Source organism: Eumetopias jubatus, unplaced genomic scaffold, assembly GCF_037043125.1.
Source record: "Eumetopias jubatus isolate StellerSeaLion01/CBP00866 unplaced genomic scaffold, mEumJub1_p1.0 scaffold_2, whole genome shotgun sequence".
Classification (NCBI taxonomy): domain Eukaryota; kingdom Metazoa; phylum Chordata; class Mammalia; order Carnivora; family Otariidae; genus Eumetopias; species Eumetopias jubatus.
The window spans coordinates 16,485,003-16,508,878 of record NW_028274808.1 but is presented as its reverse complement, the minus strand read 5'-3'; the positions used below and the strand labels follow the sequence as shown (position 1 = coordinate 16,508,878).

Below are 23,876 nucleotides of genomic sequence, written 5' to 3'. Positions count from 1 at the left end.
AGCCCTCTTCCAGGATGCACCTGGCCACCTTTCTGCCACATGGTAGAAGCAGCTAGGGATCTCTCTGGAGCCTCTTTGATAAAAGCACTATCCCATCCATGAGGGCTCCACCCTCATGACGTAAGTACCTCCCAAAGACCTCACCGCCTACTACCATCATGTTTGGGTGTTAGGATTTCAATGTAAGAATTTTGGGAGACACAAACATTCAGACCACAGCAGTCAGTTTATTTCAATAGACTATTACTCAACTACTCTGGTTGTTCTAATTGTAAATAAAAAGCTAGAGTTGGCTACTAAAATACAAACATAAATACATTAATGGCTCTTCATTATCTATAGCAGTGGCTCTGTGTGGTTCCTGGATGAGTAGCATCAGCATTACTGGGGAACCTGTGAGTACTGCAAACTCTTAAGGCCCACTCCAGATCTCCAGAATCAGAACCTTTGGCGTAGGGCCTGGGAATCTGCATTGTAACAAGCCCTCCAGGTGATCCTGATGCACACGATAGTTTGAAAACCACTGCTCTACAGGATTAAGTCCAAACTTCTTAGGATAGCTTACAAGTCTCTAGTTTCAGCTCCTGTCTTCCTATTAAGCCTTATTTCTCCATTACATGCCAAACACCAGCACAGTGTCTCACTTGACATAACTTATACACAAGAGGCCATTCCACAACCGTCTTCTTTGTCTGTGGACATGTGCTACCATCTATCCATATCCACCTGCTAAGCCCAGAAGGAAATGAGGGCCATTCAATCTTTCCAACTCAATGCTGCTACTCTCAAGAAAAAGTCTTTCCTGACCTCTGTTCCAGGTAGAGCTGACTGCCCCGCACATCCATTTCACTACTAAATCCTGAAAATGTAACTCTCACCACATTTATCAAATTGTATTATAATTTGTATGTGTATCTCCCTGTCTCCCTGTTAGACTATGACCTCCATAAGGTCAGAGACAGTTTTTCTCATTGCACAGCTGTGCCTAACACATAATGGCATTCAAAAAAATGTTTGCTGAATGTCTAAAGACCTACTTCTGGTGATTAAGACTTCCTCCAGAGTACATTACTCTCTAATGATATGAGGGGTCCTAAAAACTCCAGAGTCTTCTTACCTACCCAGAATCAGGGGAAGTGGGTTGTGATCAGAGAAGAGACATCTGAGATAAAATATAAAGATAAGTAGGAATTACCTAGACAGAGTGAGATTGAGAGGAGGGTGGCATGCTAAGAAGAATCAAGAAAATGGGCAGGGAATATGAGGCAGGATGAATCAGGGTGAGCCGAGGAAAAAGAAACACTGGTGTGGCTCGAGTACAACGAGAGGGAGTGGAACGGCAAGAGATGAGGCTGAAGACATACGCGGGCCAGAGCAAGCAGGACCTTGTGAGCTGTGTGTCTAAGACCAGTGGGAAGACAATGAAGGGTTTTAAGCATGGAGGTAACACGATGACACCTGCATGTTTTTTTTTTAATCATTGTGACTTTAGTATGAAAAACTATATTAAACAGGGGCAGGAGTAGATAGAAGGAGACCAATTAAGAAGTTATTACCATCGTTCAAGAGAGACTGGTCGTGAAAGATGGCTGTGTATAGAAAGAGAACAGAGTTGAGATATATTTAGGAGGTCAATCTGTGTGACAATAATGGAATAGACATAGTACATGATGAAGAAGGAATGAACAGAGATGACTCCTAGTTTATGACATATGGATGGATGGTGATCCCATTCACTGAAAAAAGAAACTAAGAGGGTGACCGGTTATGTGGTACTTTAATTTGGACATTTTCATTTGGCGGTCCCTTTATGATATCCAAATAAAAACACTGAGTAAGCAGTAGTAAGTAGAAAAGTAGAGCACAGACGTTCTATAGAGAGAAATTTGGAGACTTACCAGCATATAGATAAGGGAAAGAGAAAAGTAGCCAAAGAAAGGGTAGAAGCAGTGCTACCCAACAGAACTTCCATGGTGATGGAAATATTCTTTCTGTGCTATCCAATATGGTGGCCACATATGGTTACTGAACAACTGAAATGTGGCTGGTATGATAAAAAAACTGAGTTTTAAATTTGTATTTACTTTTAATTAATTTAAATTTAAATAGCCAAAAATGATTAATAGCTCTTATATTGGACCACGCAGGTATAAAATAATGAGAGACTTAGAAACAAATACTAAGAAACTCCAACATTTAAAGGCTGAACAGAGAAGCAAGCAGAAGAACAAACAAGAATGAGACAAAGCGTTAGCCAATATAGTCAACGATGTCAAATGTACCGAATGGTCAAAGAAGATGAGGACTGAAAAAAGTTCACTGAAATTAGCTAGTTGGACTTGGCTAAACTTCCTAAATTCCATGACCAATACACAGTTAAGGTTATTAGTGGGGAAAACTCAGGCCTTAGTCAATACATTTGGCCAGGATGAATGATAAAATAAGGTCAGAGGCAAGAAAATTTTGTGAACAAACTAAATCTTCTGAGACTAATTGTTTCAAATTGTTTAGTGTTTATAAGTTTTCTCTAAGACCTTTTCCCCTAATTATACCTAATAAAATTTTCTTACCTGTAATACAAGGAGATGAGTTTGATAATATGATTTTTTTTCTAGGACTTATTCTCCCTAGAATCATGTCAGCAATTAAACCACTGAAGCTCTGTAAAGATGTCAAAAATCATTTGATACCTTATTTCTTGAAAAGATAAAAATCTCCCCCCCAAAAGCCATTAAAAATCAAATTAAAATTTCTACTTTGTTAAGGAGAGTAATTTGTTCCTCATTTATGATGTACTAATCTAAAGTGATTAGTCAGGGGCTCCTGGGTGGCTCAGTCGGTTAAGCGGCTGCCTTCAGCTCAGGTCATGGTCCCAGGGTCCTGGGATCGAGCCCCACATCAGACTCCCTGCTCATTGGGGAGTCTGCTTCTCCCTCTCCCTCTGCCTGCTTCTCTGCCTACTTGGGCTTTCTCTCTATCTCTCTGTCAAATAAATAAATTAAATCTTTAAAAAAAAAATAAAGTGATTAGTGAATCTAAAACACATGCAGAGTAGTGAATCTAAAACACATGCAGAGTTTTATGTGAATTTGCTGGAGTTTTTTGAAGCCTCAAAAAAGCCTTATTTTGACCCTTCGAGAATATACAAAGTAAAATAGTCCCCAGGCCCTCCTCTGTCACCCTGAGTTAGCTGGCTGGTTCCTTAAGGTCTCAGAGAGCGTGCAGTCAGGTAATTTCTCCCAACCTGTTATACATTTTTTCCTTAAATGTTCAAGGTATTTTCACAATTGCATAACATTTCTTAGTTGTCAGTGATTTTGACTGAAAAAGACTTGGGGTGCCTGGGTGAGTCAGTGGATAAGCAGCCAATTCTTGATTTCAGCTCAGGGTCCTGATCGAGCTCTGCACCAGGCTCCGCGTTCAACAGGGGACGGGGGGGGTCTACTTCAGGATTCTATCTCCCTCTGCCCTTCCCCCTCACCCCGCTTGCACGCACGCGTGCTCTCTCTCGTGAACACGCTCTCTCTCTCTCAAATAAGTAAATAAATCTTTAAAAAAGGAGAGGGTGCCTGGTGGGTGCAGTCAGTTGGGCGTCCAACTCTTGATTTCAGCTCACGTCATGATCTCAGGGTCGAGAGATGGAGCCCCACATTGGGCTCCGCCCTCAGCGCAGAGTCTGCTTGAGATTGTCTCTCCCTCTTCCTATGTCCCTCCCACTCACGTCGCTCTCTCTAAAATAAATAAATAAATCTTAAAAAAAAAGAAAAAGACTTGCCAGAAACATCTTTATATGTAAAAACAAAACTATATTTATAGTACATATATATCACTACATTCATAAATAAAGTTCCCATCTCTAGGTTGAATCCTAAAATATTCTTAGGATCTTCCATCTGTTCATTCTTTTTTAAAACTTCAGTTTCCCACTCACAGAAATAACATGGAAATAAGGAGAAACAGTACTGGAAATGAAAGTGCTTACAGTCGCACACATAACCTGGTTGCATTGCTACATGGTCACTCAGAGATATAAATGAGCACAGCCTGATTTTCCAGGTTTAAGGAAACCAATGCAGGCCAGCCAGGCTTGTGGCAAGAGATTGACAGAATGAGGTTTTTCCCTGATTCTTTGCCCGAGGTTTTTCCCTGATTCTTTCCCTATTTTCACTAAAGCACACTATCCCTAAAATTCAAAGATCACTAAAAACAACTCGACAATTATGTTTTGGGGAGCCTTTAATGCTAAAAATTTAACTTTCCTTAATGACTCTAATAGGGAGGAAAATAAACACACAAATTTGTTTGAAAAGATCAGTTTAAGGAATGATACGGTAGCTATCTAGAACCGGTTTTTAAAGTAACCTTTTATTTGCCAGCCACACATTAAAACTCCAAATCTCACAAATAACTACTTCCTATAAGATGTTACTGAATATTCAATTAAAAGAAAAAGTAAGGACAATGGGGAATGCTAAATTTGATCTTCCTCTTTTATAAAGAAGTATGTGCACTTAATAACAACCTAATTATTTAAAATGGAAGCCACCTACATAATGAACTTAAACAGTGAGACAGCAGATGATATTATGAATTAGAGGAAGTCACTTCAAACTGGTATACACTGTTCTCCTCCAATAATGGAGAACATAGCATCAGTTCTGCAAAGATAAGTGACTTGGAGACAGCATAAATAGAAGACTATTATCTCTACACTGGTAACTTGCAAATATTTCTCTGCATGGCTGCATTCTTTCTTCACAGCATGAATCTAGGTTTAGGTTTAGAAATGCCAAACGGGTACATTTATTTAGTTAAAATAAAGTAATTAACATATAGTGTATCATTAGTTTCAGAGGTAGAGTTTAGTGATTCATCAGTTGCAAATAACACCCAGTGCTCATCACATCACATGCCCTCCTTAATATCCATCACCCAATAACCCCATCCCCCACCCACCTCCACTCCAGCAACCCTCAATTGGTTTCCTACAGTTAAGAGTCTCTTATGGTGTGTCTCCCTCTCTGATTTTGTCTTGTTTCCTTCCCTTCCCCTATGTTCATCTGTTTTGCTTCTTAAATTCCACATTTGGTGAAATCATATGGTATTTGTCTTTCTCTGACAGATGCTAAGCGAAATAAGTCAGTCAAACAGGTACCCTTCTATCCTCCAGGCCTGCAAATCCAGAACGCCCAAGAGCAGTCCCCCATATACATTCCTTAACACTTTCAATGTCTTCACTGAGAAACCCTGTACGACCATCTAGAGAACTCAATCTAAAGACTGAAAAAATGGAGTCCTAGAGAAATATAAGGATATGTCCAGGTTTCATTAGGAAGCTAGTAAGAGAAGCTCACTTGAACAAGGTCTCCTAACCACTGCCCTTAGTACTTTCTTCTCTATCCTATACCACCTCACCAACCCGAAACAATGGGACATTACAGAAACAACTGTGAACTAGAAGTTAGGGTCTTGAACTTCTCCAGATAGCTGTTTTCCTCATGTGTAAAGTCAGCACGTTGTACCAGCAGGATAATTTCCCACCATCTGATTCTTCCTTATACCCAATCAGTCACCAAGTAGGCTATTTTTCCTTCACAGTCTTCTTTATCAATCCCGTCCTTGTACTACCATTATCCAGGTCCCAGACTGGGATACCTCATTCCCAGACATTGCATCACCCTCCTAGTCAGAATACTCCAAAAATACTTTTAAAAGATTTCCTTTCATAAGTTTATTCTATTCTAAGGGGCTCTTGGATGGCTCAGTTGATTGAGCATCTGGCTCCTGGTTTCGGCTTGGGTTATGATCTACGGGTCGTGGGATTGAGCCCCCAGTTCAGACTCCATGCTCAGGGTGGAGTTTGCTTGAAATTCTCTCTCCCTCTGCCCCTACCCACTCTTGCACTCTCTCTCTCAAAATAAATAAAATATTTAAAAAAAAAGATTTCATAAATAATCAACTTTAAGTTTTCTATTTCCATTTATATGTGATTGTGCATTATACGGTTTCTCTAACCTTGTTAGGGCTATAATGTCCAGTGGCACTACACTGAAATGTTTTCTTTATTATAAAAATATGAACATAAATAGACTTGAATTATTAACCCTGCCATTAACCATAACCCGAATACAATTAGGGAGAAAATTTCTAATTATTTATCAAAAATTAATTTTTGTAAGATTTAGAAAATCTAATAACTCAAATAACATAAAAATATTGAACACCCTTTTTAAATGGAATTAGTCAATAAAAATATAATGTAAATATTCTATCAAAACATTCTAGTGATACACAGACTAACCTGGAAAGGTAATTATAAAAATCTTTGTTTTGGTCACACTTACTTCCCCACTATTAAATGCTACATGTGGCTACATAAAGTGTGAGAGTTTGCTTTTGAAGCAATACCAAAGCTGGTTCTCCCCACTAAGTTCTCTAGCATACATTCTGTTCTCTAAGCCCACATGAAGTCCCCTTCAAATGGAGATCAATTCTCCCAAACTCTAAGCCTGTAAGGTTGTTTCAAGCTAGTTTTGCATACACAAGAAGCAGAGTCCTAGACTCTGAGAAAGAGATTCTCTGGCTCAAAGCCAAACCAGATAAACCAGAATGATCCAATTAGAATTTAGAATAAACTTAAAAACAGAAATACATTTGATCAAAAAGCTCTTATAAAATAAGACTTTACTTATTATTCAAGTTCAACTTTACTAAGCATTTACAGAGACCAGCCTAGACACTTGAACATGCTACTTCATTTAGTAGAACTGAATAAATGCTAAAAACTCCTAGAAATTCCTGATTATTTCCTTAGTGTCCAATGTGGCAGCCACACACTTAAATTAGTTTTGCCACGAGCTTAATTTTTAGTCTCTACCTTCTCATTCCTTTTTTTAAACAGTTTTACTGAGATAAAATTCACATACTATAAATTCATCCATTTGCCACATACAATTCAATGGTTTTTAGTATATTCAGTGTTGTGCAACCATCACCATAATCGGAATGTAGAAGAACATTTGCATTCCCCCCAAAAGAAAACTTGTACCCACTAGCCCTCGTACTCAAACTTGTACTCACTTCCCCTGCCAACTCATCTCACTCTATGCTGATGGCCCCAGGTAACCAATAGTCTACTTTCTGTCAGTACAGATCTGCCTATTCTGGGCATTTCATATAAAGGGAATCACACAATATGTGGCCTTTATAACTGGTTTCTTTCACTTATCATAATGTTTTCAAGGTTCATCCATGCTGTAGCATGTATTAATAGTTATTTATGTATTTTATGAATCAATTCCTTTTTATTGCTGAATGATATTCCATTGTATGGCTATACCACCTTTTGTTCATGGCCATTTGGGTTGTTTCTACTTTCTGGCTATTATGAATAATGCCACTACAAACATTCAAGCACAGGTTTTTTTGTGGACGTATGTTTTCATTTCTCTTAGGTATGTACTTAGAAGTGGAAACTCTAGATCTCATGGTAATTCTATGTTTAACATTTTGGAGAACTGCCAGACTATTTTCCATCTCCTCCAGCAACATATACAAGTTCCAATTTTTCCACATCCTTACCAATTTTTTTTTACACTCTAGTGAGTGTAACTGGTATCCCTTATTAGCTTTAATTTGCATTGCCCTAGTATGGAATGATGTAGGGCATATTTTCATGTGCTTATTAGCCAGTTGTATAGGTTCCTTAGGGAAATGGCTATGTAAATCCTTGGCTCATTTTTCAATTACACTGTCTTTTGATTATTGAGTTGTAGGAGTTCCTTATATATTCTGGATACAATCAGATATATGAGTTGCAAATATATTCTCCCAGTCTGTGGATTGTCTTTTTTACTTTCTTGTGACACACACAAGTTTTTAACTTCTAATGAAATCCACTTTACCTCCCTCCTCCCCCTACTATGCTTCCCTTCATTCTTACACAGACCCACACATTTTGCCAGAGTGCAGATTCCATGGAAACTGTCTTTGTTCTGGACATGAAGACACACTGTGGCTGAAATCATGTAATGGTTTCAGCTATCCTACTTTTTGCTGAGATTTTATTTCTTACTTTTAACCCTATTAGACTTAAAAGAGACTAATTTATTTTTATTGTTTTAAAGATTTATTTATTTACCTTAGAGGAGGGGCAGAGGGAGAGAGAAAATCTCAAGCAGACTCCCTGCTCACCATGGAACCTGACACTGGGCTCAATCTCAGGACCCTGAGATCATGACCTGAGCTGAAATCAAGAGTCAGATGCCCAACTGACTGAGCCACCCAGGTGCCCCAAGAGACTAATTTAGAAAAGCTAACTGCTGGTACCAGAATTAACCCAAAAGAAGAGTAATGCAGCACATCGTAATGTGGTCAGAGAGCTTACTGAAAATAAATGTTTCTAGCTTTTTCAGAAAAAAAGTCACTCCAATGCTATCTTGAACATATCAGTTATAATGCTGTGGGTTGAACTGTGTCCCCCAAAAAGATATGTTGAAGTTCTAAACCTTGGTACCTGTGAATGTGACCTTATTTGGAAATAGCGTCTTTGCAGATGTACTAAATTTAGATGAGCTCATTTTAATTAAGGTGGGCCTCAATCCAATATGACTGGTATCTTTATAAGAAAAAAAGAGACACCGACACAAGAATACCATGTAATGATAGAGACAGGGACTGGAGTGACATGTGTTCAAGCCAAAGGACTGCTGACAACACCAAGAGCTAAGAGAACAGTGTGGAAGAGATTCTTCCCGAGACCATTCAGAGAGAGCATGGCCCTGCTGACACCTTGGCTTGGGACTTCTAGCCCCCAAAACTGCGAAAGAATGCATCTTTCTTATTTAAGCCACCCAGTTTGTGGTACTTTGCTATGGCAGCTCTAGGAAACTAATACATATAATAAACTGTATACTTAAGTTATAATCAAAATTCAACGAGAATACATCAAATTAAGAATACATTCTTAGCAATTAACTTGTCCTTATATACCTACAATGTGCCTACATTCTCGTGTTAAATGTTCATGTTAAATACTAAGTATGTAATAAAAGACTAATCTTAACAATTTATCTTTGCAAAAAGCAATAAGACTAAAATCCAATTAAGTATTACACTCTGTGGACATGATGATAATCACCGTTAACCAGTAACCTCAGAGAAGTAAACCGGTCTCCTCTATTTTCTGTCTCAAGGCCAAATAGCTCGAAGGCCCCAAGTGAGCTCAGCTTGTCTGCCTTTTCCCCCATGCTTCGTAGAGGGAGGCCAGGATACCCGAGAACGTTGAGAGCAGCTCAAATGGCAAATAGAAGCATGAAAGTAGTAAGTGTCACTGACAATGTTTAATAACATTGTATGGGCTTATCTGTGCCCCCCTCCCACCCTCAAATTCATTAAATCCTAACCTCCAGGGCCTCAGAATGACCGTATTTGGAGACAGGGTCTTTACCGTGGTGATTAAGTGAAAATGGGGCCATTAGTGTGGACCCTCATCCAATAAGACTAGGGTTGCAAGAACAGGAAATTTAGACAAAGACCTGGGCAGAGGGAAGACAATGTAAAGACAGAGGGAGAAGGCCAACTACAAGCCAAGAAGAGAGGCTGAAACAGACCCTTCCGTCACAGTCCTCAGGAGGGACCAACCCTGCTGACCCCTTGGACACCTTGATCTCGGACTTCCAGGCTCCAGAACTGTGAGAAAACAAAGTTCTGTTGTCTAAGCACTCGGTCTGTGCTACTTTGTTATGGCAGCCCTAGTAAACAAATACAACACCACAAAATAAGGAAAGGTATCTCTGACTAAACTCAAGTATCAAGGAGGAACAATGAGGAAAGATAATGGCGGCAACTAGAATTCCTTCTCTAGTATCCTCTTAAAAATATGTCCGAAATGAAGCATCTTCTCTGCAGGAACAGTAAGAAAAAAAGGAGAGGAACAGAGCCCACAGTCTTGCAGGAATCAATCAGATCCCACATCCCTTGCTCAAAAGCCTCCAGAGACTTCCTTCCTCATGCCGACTAAAAGCCAAAGTCCCAGCAGGACCAGTAAGGCCCTTTGGAACGGGATTTCACCCCTTTTCAGCCACCTAGGCAACTCAGGCAAGCCCCGTGCGCTTCTGCCTCAGAGTTTTTCACCTGTCCTTCCAGACACCCTCAGGCCCCCAGGTCTTTGCTCCCAGGTCACCCTGTAGGTGAGGTCTTCCCGGATGACCCTATCTGAATGCAAATCTTCCTCCCCCTCCAGCTGGGCCAGCATTCCCTTCTATACACCCCACCTCACAGCTTTGTTTCTCTCCAGGGTACATGTCACCATCTAAAATACTGTTTATTTGATTTGCTCATTGTCTGATTGCCTCCCAGTCTCAATTTGGGGCTTGATGAATGCAGAGATTTTGTTTTGTCCGCTACTGTATCATCATCGCCTCGCTGATGTTGAGTAAACATTTTTTGAATGAACAAATTTGTACAATCTTCCCCCCTGGGCAGAGATTAAGAATTAGTGCCTCTTCCTAGTCTGTATCTTCATCTACTTTTTACCCAGCTCCTACCTCAGTCAGTGACTCAGACACAAGGAATAGTCCCCAGGCCAAGCTTCCTGTTGCCTCTGCACCACTTAGAAACCTGGGAGCACATTTTAAGGCCTTGGCCCAACTCTTCCCTCTTTTAACACTCTGCTCCCTGATGGGACTTGAGTGGGCCTGGAGATTTTCACAGAAAGGCCAGCCTACAAGGTAGGGGTGTTTGCTGCCTCTCAGCCACAAATCAAGACCTGCACTCTAAACAGTGACATGACCTTCAACTTCATATATGACGGGGGATATGCTAGCCCCAGGCCAACTATAAGGGAGTTGAGAGCCAGCTTTACACCTTAATTATCTCTATCATGCCTGGGTAAAAATCTCATTTGAAGAGAAACAAATGGGAAAAAAATAGAACATTTTTTTTGAACGTAGAAAGAGGAAAGAAGCTATTCACAATACAAATCTTAACTAAAGGAAAAGGTTAAGGAAATTATGAAACATCAACTCACTGGAGTCATTTAAATAACTATCAAGATTATATTTCAAGTTAGAAATATTATGAATATTAAGATTAAATTTTAATGAGAAAAACTGTAAAATCATGCTTACTTTAAAAACAAGCACTCTATATTCAATGATTTCAGCCTTTGAAAAATTATGACTACAGATGAATAAAGTTTAAAGAAACACAGAAATACAAATAAGGGGTTTTGTTAGCATGAAGTTATATTTACTTTCTCTAATGCTGCTGTTATACCATTATTTTAATAAATTGAAAATATTTAAATATAAGCCAGAAGAACGCTCATACTTGCCAACATTCTGACAAAAGAGAAGACTGGGGTAGACCGAGAACCTTTAGAATGTACAAAATGAAGAAAACAAATTGGTTCTTACCCTTGTGCCTCTTCAGCTGGGGAAAGCTGCTAATTGTAGTTGCTTGGATTATTTCTACTACAATTTGATACCTGATATTTAAAAAGAGAGAAAAAGAAAAGATCGAGTATTTAGAAAATGCTGTTTTCAGAGATAACGTTTAGACTATTTTGTACTAATCAAGTAAAACACAAGGCTCTCTCTCTCACAAAAATAAATACATAAAATCTAAAAAAAAAAAAAAAACAGTACCTATTTATCTACTATTTTATATTGCTGTTTTAAAGAGTCCCACTTCCACAAACAGTGCTGTGCACCTAAGAAATGGTATGCCCAGTCCTTTCAGGGCCTAATACTCCTCTAAGAAATAACACGCCTGAGCCTAAGATAAAATTGTGGCTTTGTCTATAAGAAAGATATGCTACCTTTTTCTCCCCAACTAAATCATGAGCCTCTCGAAGACAGGGATTGTGTCTTGTATTCTCCTACAGAACCTAGCTTGGCACTAAACACATGACAGGCACTCAGTAAATATTAATGCATATTATGGACTGAATGTTTTGTTTCCCCAAAATTCATACATTGAAGCCTAGTTCCCAATGTGATGGTATTTGGAGCTGGGATCTTCGAAGGTGATTAACCCCTAATAGGTGGTGCCCTCACAAATGAGATAAGTGCCTTTATAAAACAGACCCTAGAGGGATGCCTGAGTGGCTCAGGTCACGATTCCAGGGTTCTGGGATCAAGCCTCGCATTGGGCTCCCTGCTCAGCAGGGAGTCAGTCTGCTTCTCCCTCTGCCTCTCCCCCGGGCTTGTGCATGCACTCTATTTCTCTCTCTCTCTCAAATAAATAAATAAAATCTTAAAAAAAAAAAAAAAAGACCCCAGAGAGCTCTTTCCATTTTGTGAGGTTACAGTGAGAAGGAGGCCCTCTATAAACCAGGAAGTGCCCCTCACCAGACACCCAACATCCAACCCCCTGATCTTGGACTTTGCAGCCTCCGGAAGTGTGAGAAATAAGACGTCTGTTGTTTAAGCCACCAGCCTGTGATACTTTTGTTAGAGCAGCCCAAACTAAGACAAGAAGCTACATTAATATACAATAACATCTGTAAAACTAAGCAGGTACAAGTAATATTCTGAACAATCTGTTCTTTTGATATTCTTGGTGGTTCATGCTCTGGAACAAATGAGTCATCAATGGTCCTGAAGAAACACAGGCTATTTGAGTGAAGAGTTAAATTTCTTAAATGAATCCATAAAATTATTATGAAATACCAGCTAACATTTACACAGATCGCTCTCATTCAGTACCAGGTACCTGTTTCTTTCTCTCATTTAATCCTCATAATAGCTACTGTAACCACCCCCACATTACAGAGGAAGAAGTTGTTCAGGTGGATCAAGAAATCTATACAAGGCCTCATTGCTTTTAAGTACTAGAGCCAAAATGATAACCTGGGGCTGCCGATTCTAAAGCTCATGCTCTTGACCACTTTCCTGCTGCCCTAATTTTCAATATGGGTTAATGTTTATCTTGTCTCAGGCCCTTCCAAGCATACAAGCATGGCCACTACCAGATCATCTTTGCATCTCACTGCCTTCTATAGCCCTCTTGGATACCGTTTCCCTGCCAAACCAGACTGCACGCAATACCCCAACACACACTCAGCTCTTTCCTGACCCCCAGCCTTTGCTCTATTTCTTCTCCCTCTTGCACACAACCTCTCCCCCTTATCAGCTGAAATCCTATTTGTTCCTAAATATCCGTTCATAGCATTCTTCTCTCAGGGTTCTCTTCTACAGGACAAAGTATTTGCTCCTATCCATTTCTTCAGCAATTTGCACTCCACTTCTGATCTTAATATCTTGCTTCCTCTTTAGCAATTTATACCCACATGGGTCTCCTATGCTGGACTACTAACACCTCGACAGCAGGGGAATAAATCCAAGGACCCACAACTAATTTATCTTTATGTACACCAAATCCTCCTCATAGTGCTTTGCACATAATAGGCATTTGAAGATGATTATTGAATTTGTAAAATTCACCTTCGCTTGATACCAAAAGATGATGTGGGAAATGAGTGACTTTCATTCTCAACAAAAGCTCACAACATACAGTTGACCATTGAACAAGATGGGTTTGAATTATGTGGGTCCATTTATATATGCAGATTTTTTTCGATACAGTATAGTACTATAAATGTATTTTCTTTTCCTTATGATATTCGTAACATTTTCTTTTCTCTAGCTTATTATAAGAATACAGTACACATAATACATATCACATATAAAACGTGTTGATTGACTGTATATGCTATTGATAAGGCTGCCAATCAGCAGTAGGCTATTAGTAGTTAAGTGTTAGGAGAGTTAAAATTTATACGCGGACTTCTGACTGCACTAGGGATTAGAATCCCAACTCTATGCTCTTCAACGGTCAACTGTACATCCAAATGCTGGCGGCTATCCTTGTTGGCACAGGCTTCCTAGTCCTCCGGGAGGACTATCTACCCAGCTCTTCAGGGATAGTCAGCACTCACTCGGCTTTCTTCATCCAGAGGAGTGCATGGCCTTGCTGGTGCTGAGTTTGGTTCAAGAATCTGTAGGACTGTTATTTGCGAACATCCTCTTGATCAGAAGTGCACAAGTACGTGTTTTTCCAAAATGATAATGTAAACTCCAATATTAAGAGGAAGCCATTAACAAGAATTTGGTTCTTTTCCAGCTATGGTGAGACCTTACCTCCAGTATCTCTTATCCCAGGGCCAAGAGAAAGGTCACATGAAGACAGACATCTCTTGCCCGAGTTATCACCTCACCTCTCTTTAGTTTTGAACACTCAGCTACATTAATAAAGACTTCAGGGCAGGTTTGTATTTCTGAAGTCTTCCCACCATCTCAAACTCACCCAAAATGCTACAAAATTAGTCTTCAAAATAATCACCTTCGAAATATATACATTTATTGCCTTTTACTGTCAATTGTTCAGAACTTTGGAATTCTATTAGAATTGACTTCTAAGTTATTTATACACACACACACACACGCACACACAAATATTAGTCTCAATTCTCTACACACATCTTACACAATTTTTTTTTAAAAATTACTATTTTAGAGCTGTCTTGGATGTGCATGTGCTGGAATGTCTTAGGAGAGTCAAAAGCTGAATAAACCCTCAGGTGTACAATATGGTAAATGGTTTAAAATAGGTTTTATGCTAAAATTAGCAATTACAGGGGTGCCTGAGTGGCTCAGTCGGTTAGGCATCCCAACTCTTGATTTTGGCTCAGGTCATGATCTCAGGGTCATGAGATTGAGCGCCATGTCCGGCTCTATGCTCAGCACTGAGTCTGCTTAAGCTTTTCCTTCTCCCTCTCCCTCTGCCCCTCCTTACTGCGCACACGCACGCACAACACACACATACACACACACCCCTATACACACACACACTCTCTCTCTAAAAAACAAATAAAATAAATAAAATAAAATTAGCAATAACATAGATTAGAATACCATATACATAAACAGGTTTTTAAAAAATTTAAAACTTTTTTAAAAAATGTTTTCAAAGTTGCTATAGGCTACTTTGTGCTAGGCTAGGGACAGTGTTTTCATTTAGAGGGACTTCAGTTACAACATTTGAAAAGAAATAAAGACATGGTGATCTCAGCTGGCTACACTAAAGCTGTTTCCCAGCTAAGTGTAGCAGAGTATCAAGCATGTGAGCTCTGACACCAGGTGGCCTGTGTTCAAATCCTGCTTCCAACACTTACTGTGTCACTCTGAAAAAATTATTTAAGCTTTCTAAAACTCAAGAGTCCTCATCTGTAAAAAGACTAACCATATTTTTGAATATTTTGAAATATTATTTTGAAAATTATTTCAAAAGTAACAGCATTTATGAATATTAAATGAGATAACACCTTTAAAATATTTGGAATAGTGCCCAACCCACAGCAAGAGTTTAATAAATATTAACTATTATTTTTGTCCCTTAACACCACTGTTGGTTGACCCTTTAGATACGCAGTATTTAAGGAGATGATGTGTGTGCATGTTTTTTTTTTTAAGATTTTATTTATTTATTCATGAGAGACAGAGAGAGAGAGAGAGAGAGAGGGGCAGAGGGAGAAGCAGGCTCCCAAGGAGCAGGGAGCCCGATGCGGGACTCGATCCCAGGACCCCGGGATCATGACCTGAGCTGAAGGCAGACGCTTAACCATCTGAGCCACCCAGGCACCCTGTGTGTGCATGTTTGTAAAATATATATAAAAAATTTTTAGGTAGCCTTACTTTTCTTCTGATTATAAAAGTATCTCAGCCTAATCAATTTAAGGCCACCAAGGTCACTGAAGTACAACAAAATCAGGTTTATTGACTCATTTCAATAAGCATGAAGAAACATGGGGTGTCTCCCCAAACCAAGGAAAATATAGCTTCGATGGAATTCTGGGGAAGTATGGAGTGTAGATGAAATTTTAAATGAAGCAGCATGTTGACAGGTTCAAAGCAGAGGTGTGTAAATCGTCATTTCACTTAGATCCAGGGTCTCACTTTCCTGGAAACTACAAAGTTATAATAAACATGGAATGGTTAGTCCAGAAAACCCCTTATCTGTAGCTCTACTTCTGACTTATATAAATGAAGGTGCTTCTCTGTGTCTCCAGGCAAGAATAGGATGTGTCACTCTTACCGAAATAATTTCAAATGGCAAAATCTAAGATTTTAGAGAGCAAAGTTTCTCAGTGAATAAGAAAGCAGTAGTCATTCAAAGAAGGTTATCATTATGACATTTTACAGCTGCTATGTATACTTGGAAAAAAAATATCATTTCCTGTTAACTTTGTAGCTGGTTTTAGTATCTGTTATTCCAACCTGATAAATGGCTGGGCCGATTTTACTTCCTCAGGCTGAACCCATTTTTACTTTCTCTAAAGTAACATATATTCATTGAAGAAAATGGGAAAATATACAAAGCACGACATTCAAAGTCAATTACACTTAACACTCGTTAAGTATTTACAGACTTCTCTTCAAACAAATTTTTTTGTTTTCTAAGATTGGATTTATGCTATAAAAGGCCCTAGAGCCTTTTCAATGTATACCATCTTCCAATATTATTAAATACTCTGATGCAGCACCATTGTTAAGTGGCACTCCATTGTACAGGTGTGTCGACACCTTTTTTTCACTAAGCCCTAATGGTTAGGCATTCCGTTATTTCAAGCTTTTCTCTATTTTAAATAAAATTGCAAGAAACTTTCTTGGAAAAATCTTTTCACACGTTCATGATTATTTCCTTAAAATAAGTGCTTATGAATAACAACTGTATCAGAAAGAATACACATTTTGTGACCTGCTTTCCATATTATAAAACTCTGATACAGAAAGGCAATAATTCATACTCCTCCCAGCAGGACATGAGGTCGTCTGTTTTCCTACATCCTTGCCAACCCTGGGTGTCAATATTTAATCTTAGCCAATATTATGAACCAAGGAAAGTCTGTCGTGTTAGTTTTTTTGTCTGAGGAGAACAACAAGGTTCAGAGCTATCTTCCCACGGGGTGTGTTTAATGGTATTAAGCAGAAAGTGCCAGGGAGCTGTAGCACAAACTGGGGAAGTATTTTCGGTCAGGACTCAGAGTAGTCAGAGGCTCTTTCCTCTAATGGGGCTTTTAAACCAGTTTTCCATTTTTCTAGTGTGTAGAAGGCAGCCGATTCCACAGAAAGACTAAGGCATGCTTCCTAAGCTTTTTCCATTCGTGGCACACATGGCAAATGATAATATTTGAACAGAACCACCATCCCAGGTCCTACCCAGCCACCTGGAGGGCTGAGGAAACCTTTATCCCCACACACCTATACATTAGAGTCACACCAGTTAGAAAGTTCTGGACCAGAGCAGCCTGCGGTATCCCGAACTTACATAAACACACGTACACAATTGATGCTATGTATACAGAAAATAACCTGGAAAATACCAAGTATTGTCATGTGTTTGCAATGTGGCTTCTATTTTCTTCATCTGGTTTAGATCTTTAAATTTTCCTAAAATAACGTTACCATATATTCATTTTCTAGTTCCCAGAAGTCTATGGAAATTACATGTTACAAAAGCAAGCTAAGTTATGTCACCACTGGCTAGCTGGTGTCCTTCAGTTAACCTCAAGGAGGCCAAAATTTTTCTCTCTGCTACCTGTACCTCGTTTCTACTAGTGTTTCTCATATCTTTTATACCAACTATTAATATCACCATAAAGTGTTTATTTATAGACCAATGTATAGCACCACTGCTGTTATAGTCCATTCTCAATTCTTGCCTGAGGCATTTTCATTCAGAATGCTTACTGAATACCATCTTTAGTTGCCTAGCTTTATGTTCTGTACTGAAAATGTCCTAATGACTTTCTCCTACACTTTGAAGTTTTTCTGACATAAGAGATTGTGTTGCCTTATCTCATTCATTAACCCTATTCAAGTCAGGATCTGAGAATTCTGTTGCCTTCTCCTGCTCATGGTTATATTTTTAGCTCTTTATTGGGATCCTAGCAGGTCTGTCCTCAGAACTGTGCTGATGCATTATCTCATTTAATTACCACAACAGTCGTATGAAATAGGAACTATTTTCTCCATTTCACAGTTAAAACTGAGGCTTGGAGCGTATATGACTTGCCAAGGCCACACCACCTATAAGAAAAGAAGCCAAGTGCAAGCCAGGTCTGCAAAATCCAAGCCTATCTGACTCGAGCCCATGTCTGTGGGTAGTCTACTTCAGATGCAAGACTGGTCGCTATAGGGTGACTTTTTGTTCTTAACCCTCATCTACCTCTAGGAGAACTGCATTTCTGTGTAGTGCAGGGTCATCAAAAGACAGAGCATGTATGGCCATTACTCAGCAATGTGCTGGAGCCAGCTCACAAGGCTTGTGTCAGCTCATGAGAGCCAGCTGTTAACTTTTCAGGAATTAAAATCTACCATTATTAAAATGGTACAAACTTGCGATTAAACTGTACTTTTTAAAAGGTGAAAGTACTTAAAACTCATCATTTCCTAATAACTGGATTGTGCTAGTACCTATGTTCATGGTTACTCACGTCTACTGTGTCAGCATGGTGGAGACACTATGTATAGGAGGGTGTGCTGTGGCAAATCTCTTCCCAACTTCCCATTCAGTGAGGTCATCCTGACAGCTTAGTACTAACACCACAGAAACCAGCAGATGCGACAAGTCAGGGTTTCTTACCCCTCCCCAAAATAGCCAGTTTTTAAAAATTACCAGCGTACCACTTCTATACTCTTCACTACCATTCCTTCAGTGAACCTGGTGAATCATAAAATCCTTCTCTATTGAGTAGATATGCAGTACCACCACTTTTGTTTGTTTTTTCCAAAAAAAGAGCACTACCCATCCACCCCACCACCTCCTCTTGATGTTTTGTTCTAAGTATAAGGGGATTTACTCCCAGCCTCTCTCCAGCTCTCTCTCTTCTCCTCTATGCTCTAGAGAAGGAAGAGGTCTTTAATCTGACCACAGAGGAGGAGGAACTGGGCATGTGAAGCACAGCCCTTCTGTTCTCCTCCTCTTCAGAGCATGTGTTCTCTGCCTCCAAGGACAGCCAGCACATGGACTCCACACCTGCCAGAAAGATGGGGAGGGAGGGAGAATCAGGGACAAAGCCAGCTGGGAAAGAATGTCTGATTCTGAGACTCCATTTTAGAGAGTCATTGCTTGCATATATAAACTACATTCTCCATCATCTATCAGTAATAAGAGCAAAATTTTTGGCCTTCATTTGGCTGATTCCTTAGCCCTAATGTGGTTCAGACCTCAGGCTGGAGAGAGAAGCATTGTTATTTATTGGGCCTCCTCAAACCCCCAAATAAAATGTTGCACTCTAGTGGGCCACAAGTAAGTGATCAGTGTCCACAATGAAATTAAATCTACTTGCAATCCTTGGTCTGAGATCATAACAACCATAGCAAAAGCTAACAATTAGGAATATGCAGATCCTGGGCTGAGTGCTTTACACAAATGGACTCATGGTCCTCATGGTCATTCATACAGCAGATATACCTTACCCATCATGCCAGTGTTGCTCCAATTATAAGCGCATCATGAATTCTTTAATTTCAGAGAGATCATAAACATCTTTATCCCAAATATCCCCTTCTTAGTATATGTGCTGCCGAAGCGAGCACCCAAATATCCCCTTTTTTTAAAATTTTTTATTGTTATGTTAATCACCATATATTACATCATTAGTTTTTGATGTAGTGTTCCATGATTCATTGTTTGTTCATAACACCCAGTGCTCCACGCAGAACGTGCCCTCTTTAATACCCGTCACCAGGCTAACCCATCCCCCCACCCTTCTTAGATCAAATTTTCCATTGCCATCAATACTTATCTTTCCTCCTAAATGAAGATATTTTGTTTTCTCCCATATGTTTAACTACCGCCTCTGTGCCCTCTGCTATTTCTCAGACACAAACAGAAGGAATTAAATTCTGAAGTCAATGTACTTTTACTTTTTATAAAACTGAAAGATCTTTTTGAAGGTTTTCCATAAGCAGCCTTGCATTTTAATGTGTTTTTTTAAAACTAAATTTATATTCATTTATTCTTTTCATAAAAATTTGCCAGGCTTCTCTTTGTTTTACACTCCATGATTTCTCATCTCCTTGCCCACCCACGTTAACCTTTCTTTCGCAGTTTATATGTGCTTACTGATTTCTGACATGGTGGAGCAGTTTGTCTGAAGGTATGCTTGATTTCTTTTTCCATGTTCCTCTAAAACGTAATCCAATTTTACTGCTCATGACTCAAAATCTATCTTCAGAATCACTGTTCAAAGCACCAAACATTCAAATAATTTAAATTCTCCTACACAGAAGCATGCAATTTTAGGAATTTTAGTATTTTTAGTGTACTAATCTTCATATGCAAATGCTCCTGAACTAATTAAGAGATGAAATCCATCCCCTTAATATCTGAAGAAAAACCATTTAGCAAACTCCCTCAGTAACCCATTCCACTGCTCCTTATGACCTCTTAAATTAACCTATTCATTATGGCCATTCCCTCTTGCTTTATCCTAGCAAAACAGAAAACACATCCATCTCAGTACACACTCGATAAAAGGTTTCCTTCATTTCTCCGAGCGAAATAATTCTTAATATTTTTAATTTTAAACCTTTTATTCATTATTAGCATTTCCTCTCTACTATTTTTAGATTCTCCATGTTGCTCTTTAAGTAAGGGGTCAGAAATAAACAAATCCAGAACTGAAAAAATCTAATAAAGACCGGACTGGCAGCAAATGAAATTATGGCAGTAACAGGCTACCCCGATTTTCTTTATTATGACTTGTTTCTCTGGCAGCCTATCCCTGTCTCACTAACAGATGATGGCACTTCTGGCAGTACTGTTCTCCAAGCAAGGATTAGTGCCTGCAAGGCTCCTAGACAGTAGAGACTGGCCGCCACACTTGCAGGAAGTCCCACAAGGCTGGGGCCATGTGTCGCTGCTCTTTTCTGCCCACCTGGCTAGCCGGTTACCCGCCTTTACATGTAGGATTTCAAGTCAGACAGACCTGAGTTCAAATTCCAGCTGTTCCTTATTAGCTAAGTGATCCAGCGCAAGTCACTTTACCTTCCTCAACTACATAATGAGAATAGTAATACTTAATTCACATAGTTGTTACAACAATCAGATGGTAAGAATTTCACTGTACCTAATGCATATTAGATATTCAACAAATGGTAGCTTAAAAACAAAGAAGTTTCCCCTTCTTGGGCATTTGCTTGGCATCTCTTTAACTTTGGCAAATGTCTAGTCCAGGAAAGCAGTATTTGTCCAATGTCTGTGCAGGAAGTAGCACTATCCTGCCTTGCTATAACTATACAACACGTAGCACTGTAGCAAAAATGGCGACGTGCCCATTCTGTATCTATGTTTCCCTTTTCCTTAGTAATAGAATCCTCCATTTTTAACTGAACCTAAGGCTTCCCAGAATAATTATATCTGATGGAAAAAATATAAGCAGAAATGTCATGTAGTAGCTTCCAGGTAGTTCTTTAAGAGACAGTCAATGCATGACCTTTGCCACCATCTTTTCTTGCCTTCATTCTGCTTCCTGGAATTAGGATATGATGAATGGCAATCTAGACTACACCCTGAACCATGAGGACTCTGGAATATTCCTAGGATGGCAGAGCAGTGAGCTGGAAGGAGCCTGGGTCCCTGAGGAGGCTAGAGCCCTCCTACCAGTCTTAGACTGCTTGTTCCCGACTTCTTTTATAGAAGAAAGAAAAAACCCTCTGGACTTTGGTAAGTAATCATTATTCTGTGGGTTTTCTAGCCTCCTCATCTAAATCTAATCCTAATGTAAGTTTCCAATCTTTTCATGGGATTCAAGTAATACTTTTTAATCAGGGGCAATTTTGTCCTCCAGAGGACATCTGGCAATGTCTGGGGGATGTTTTTGGTTGTCACAACTACGGAGGTGGTACTGGCATCCAGTGGGTGAGGCTAGTGATGCTAATATTCTACAATATTAGCCACAACTAATATTGTAGTTTTTGTAGCCACTGTAATATTGTAGCTACTCTACAACCGCCCCCACAACCAAGAATTGTCTGGGCCAAAATGGCATTTTCGCCAAGGCTGAGAAACCTTGGGTTAAATACATCTCTCAGGATCACCAGTGATAAAACGCCCTTTATTCATTACAATAAACATGGTAGAAGAATGAGGCGTCTGGATTAATCAATATTCTTCTCAATAGTTACTATCTCTCACAAACAGTGATAAAGAGTTTTCAAAGAATTAGAATATAACAACTATAGGACATCTAGCCGAGACTTGAGATTGGTAGCAAGTGGAAGAATATTCCATTTAAAAGAGATTCTCAATTCTAGTTGCACGTTATAATCACCTGGAGGGCTAACCACTAATGCCCGGGTTCCACTGCAGGCCAATTATATAAAAATCCCTGGGGGTGAAGCCTAGGCAAGTGTATTTCTCATGGAGGAGCAAACTGCTTCCATAGAGCACTCTGTGCAAACACGCGGAGAAATTACACAACACAGGCAATAGGGGGTATTCCTGGGCCATGACCTGCCTGCTCCCTCCTGGGAGGTTCTATAAGGGCAGAACCTTTCATTTCCCCTTTGTTTAATGTTCACTCCCACTCCCTCTTTCTCTTCAGAATAAAAGAACACACAGCGCTTTCTCTAGTACGGCTGTAATTGTCGAGTCTCCCTAACGGATGCGCCTTTGCTCTGACCTCTGGTTTGCCTTGCTTGACGGTGGTCACCACCCCACCACCCAGACGGGTAGTGGGAATCTGTTCAGTTGTCCTTTAATATCTTGCAACAACAGGACATTCAGATTTCTGGCTCATGTCTCATTAGCAGAGTGGATCACTGCTTCCACTAGAAGATGCTGGAAAATTCAAAATGTTATACCAGTCCAGCCACCACATCCTCACTTCGACATCTTGGATGCCAGAAAAGAAGAAAAAGGAAGTAGCTGCAAAGGACAGTGAGATATCCAGCTGTAATTTTTTTTTAAAGACTGGGTGATTCTAATATATAGCCAAGGTCAAAAACCACTGGTTTAGTGTACTCAAAGGGAGCATTTCTAGCTCTATAATCGTACTGTCAAAGCAGCTCATGCTGACTCCGAAAAAAACAAACAGTCACTGAACTACAAATACGATGTTCAAGGTTTTTTTGGTTTGGTTGTTTGTTTTTAATGCATTCCAACCCAGCAGACTTTATTCCTTTAGAAAATATGCATCTATCTCCCAAATATGTATGAAATAAAAGTGGATGGTTTCATCAACTGCTTAAGTCTAAATAAGACACATTCCTAGCTTAGGTGGCCTATCTTAAAATCTTACTGAGGGCAATTTGAAGATAGTGACCTAAAATGCTAATAAAGTCAGACAGTGGAGTACTCTAATTGTACAAGAAAAACGAAATAGTTCAGACTATGATGGAAGAAAGCCACTCCATTAGTGCGAGGCAGCTGATAAACTTCGTCAGTGCTGGCTTTAGACAAGAGTCTGAAAAAAAGCAATTTTGCCTGTCAGTTAACAGTATGTAGGCCTGACCCCTGAATAGGGAGCAATTTTTCTATCAGATAAACAATAAGTAGCCAGTACCAGATAATTTATGCAGCATCACTTCTTTTGAGCAAAAAGATCAACCTCTACCACTGTAGAGTTGTTCCTGGTAGCCTTTCTAGTTCAATCTGTGCAAGAAGCAGAGAATAAGGTTAGCCCTCAGATTACACTAAGATACAATGAATAGGGACATTGCCCCCTGGATACAAGATATACCAGTACAATATCAAACAGAACTGCCTGAAATTTTATCTACAGCAAAGGCCAAGGAATGGTCTCACAGAGAAAATGCCCTTCACAGTATTTTCTCCCAAGGTTCTTTGCCAAGCTGTTGCGGGAA

General features: G+C 39.5%; 1 protein-coding gene across 4 annotated transcripts in view; it reads right to left on the bottom strand.

Moving 5' to 3' along the window:
- The window catches only part of SNX25 (sorting nexin 25), a 125,312-nt gene that overhangs the window by 52,717 nt on the left and 48,719 nt on the right, over nt 1–23,876 (bottom strand). For all 4 annotated transcript variants that reach the window (XM_028099828.2, XM_028099829.2, XM_028099830.2 and 1 more), the window contains one exon: nt 11,418–11,488. In XM_028099828.2, the coding sequence (XP_027955629.1) occupies nt 11,418–11,488 (71 nt within the window). The remainder of the gene's footprint in view (nt 1–11,417; nt 11,489–23,876) is intronic.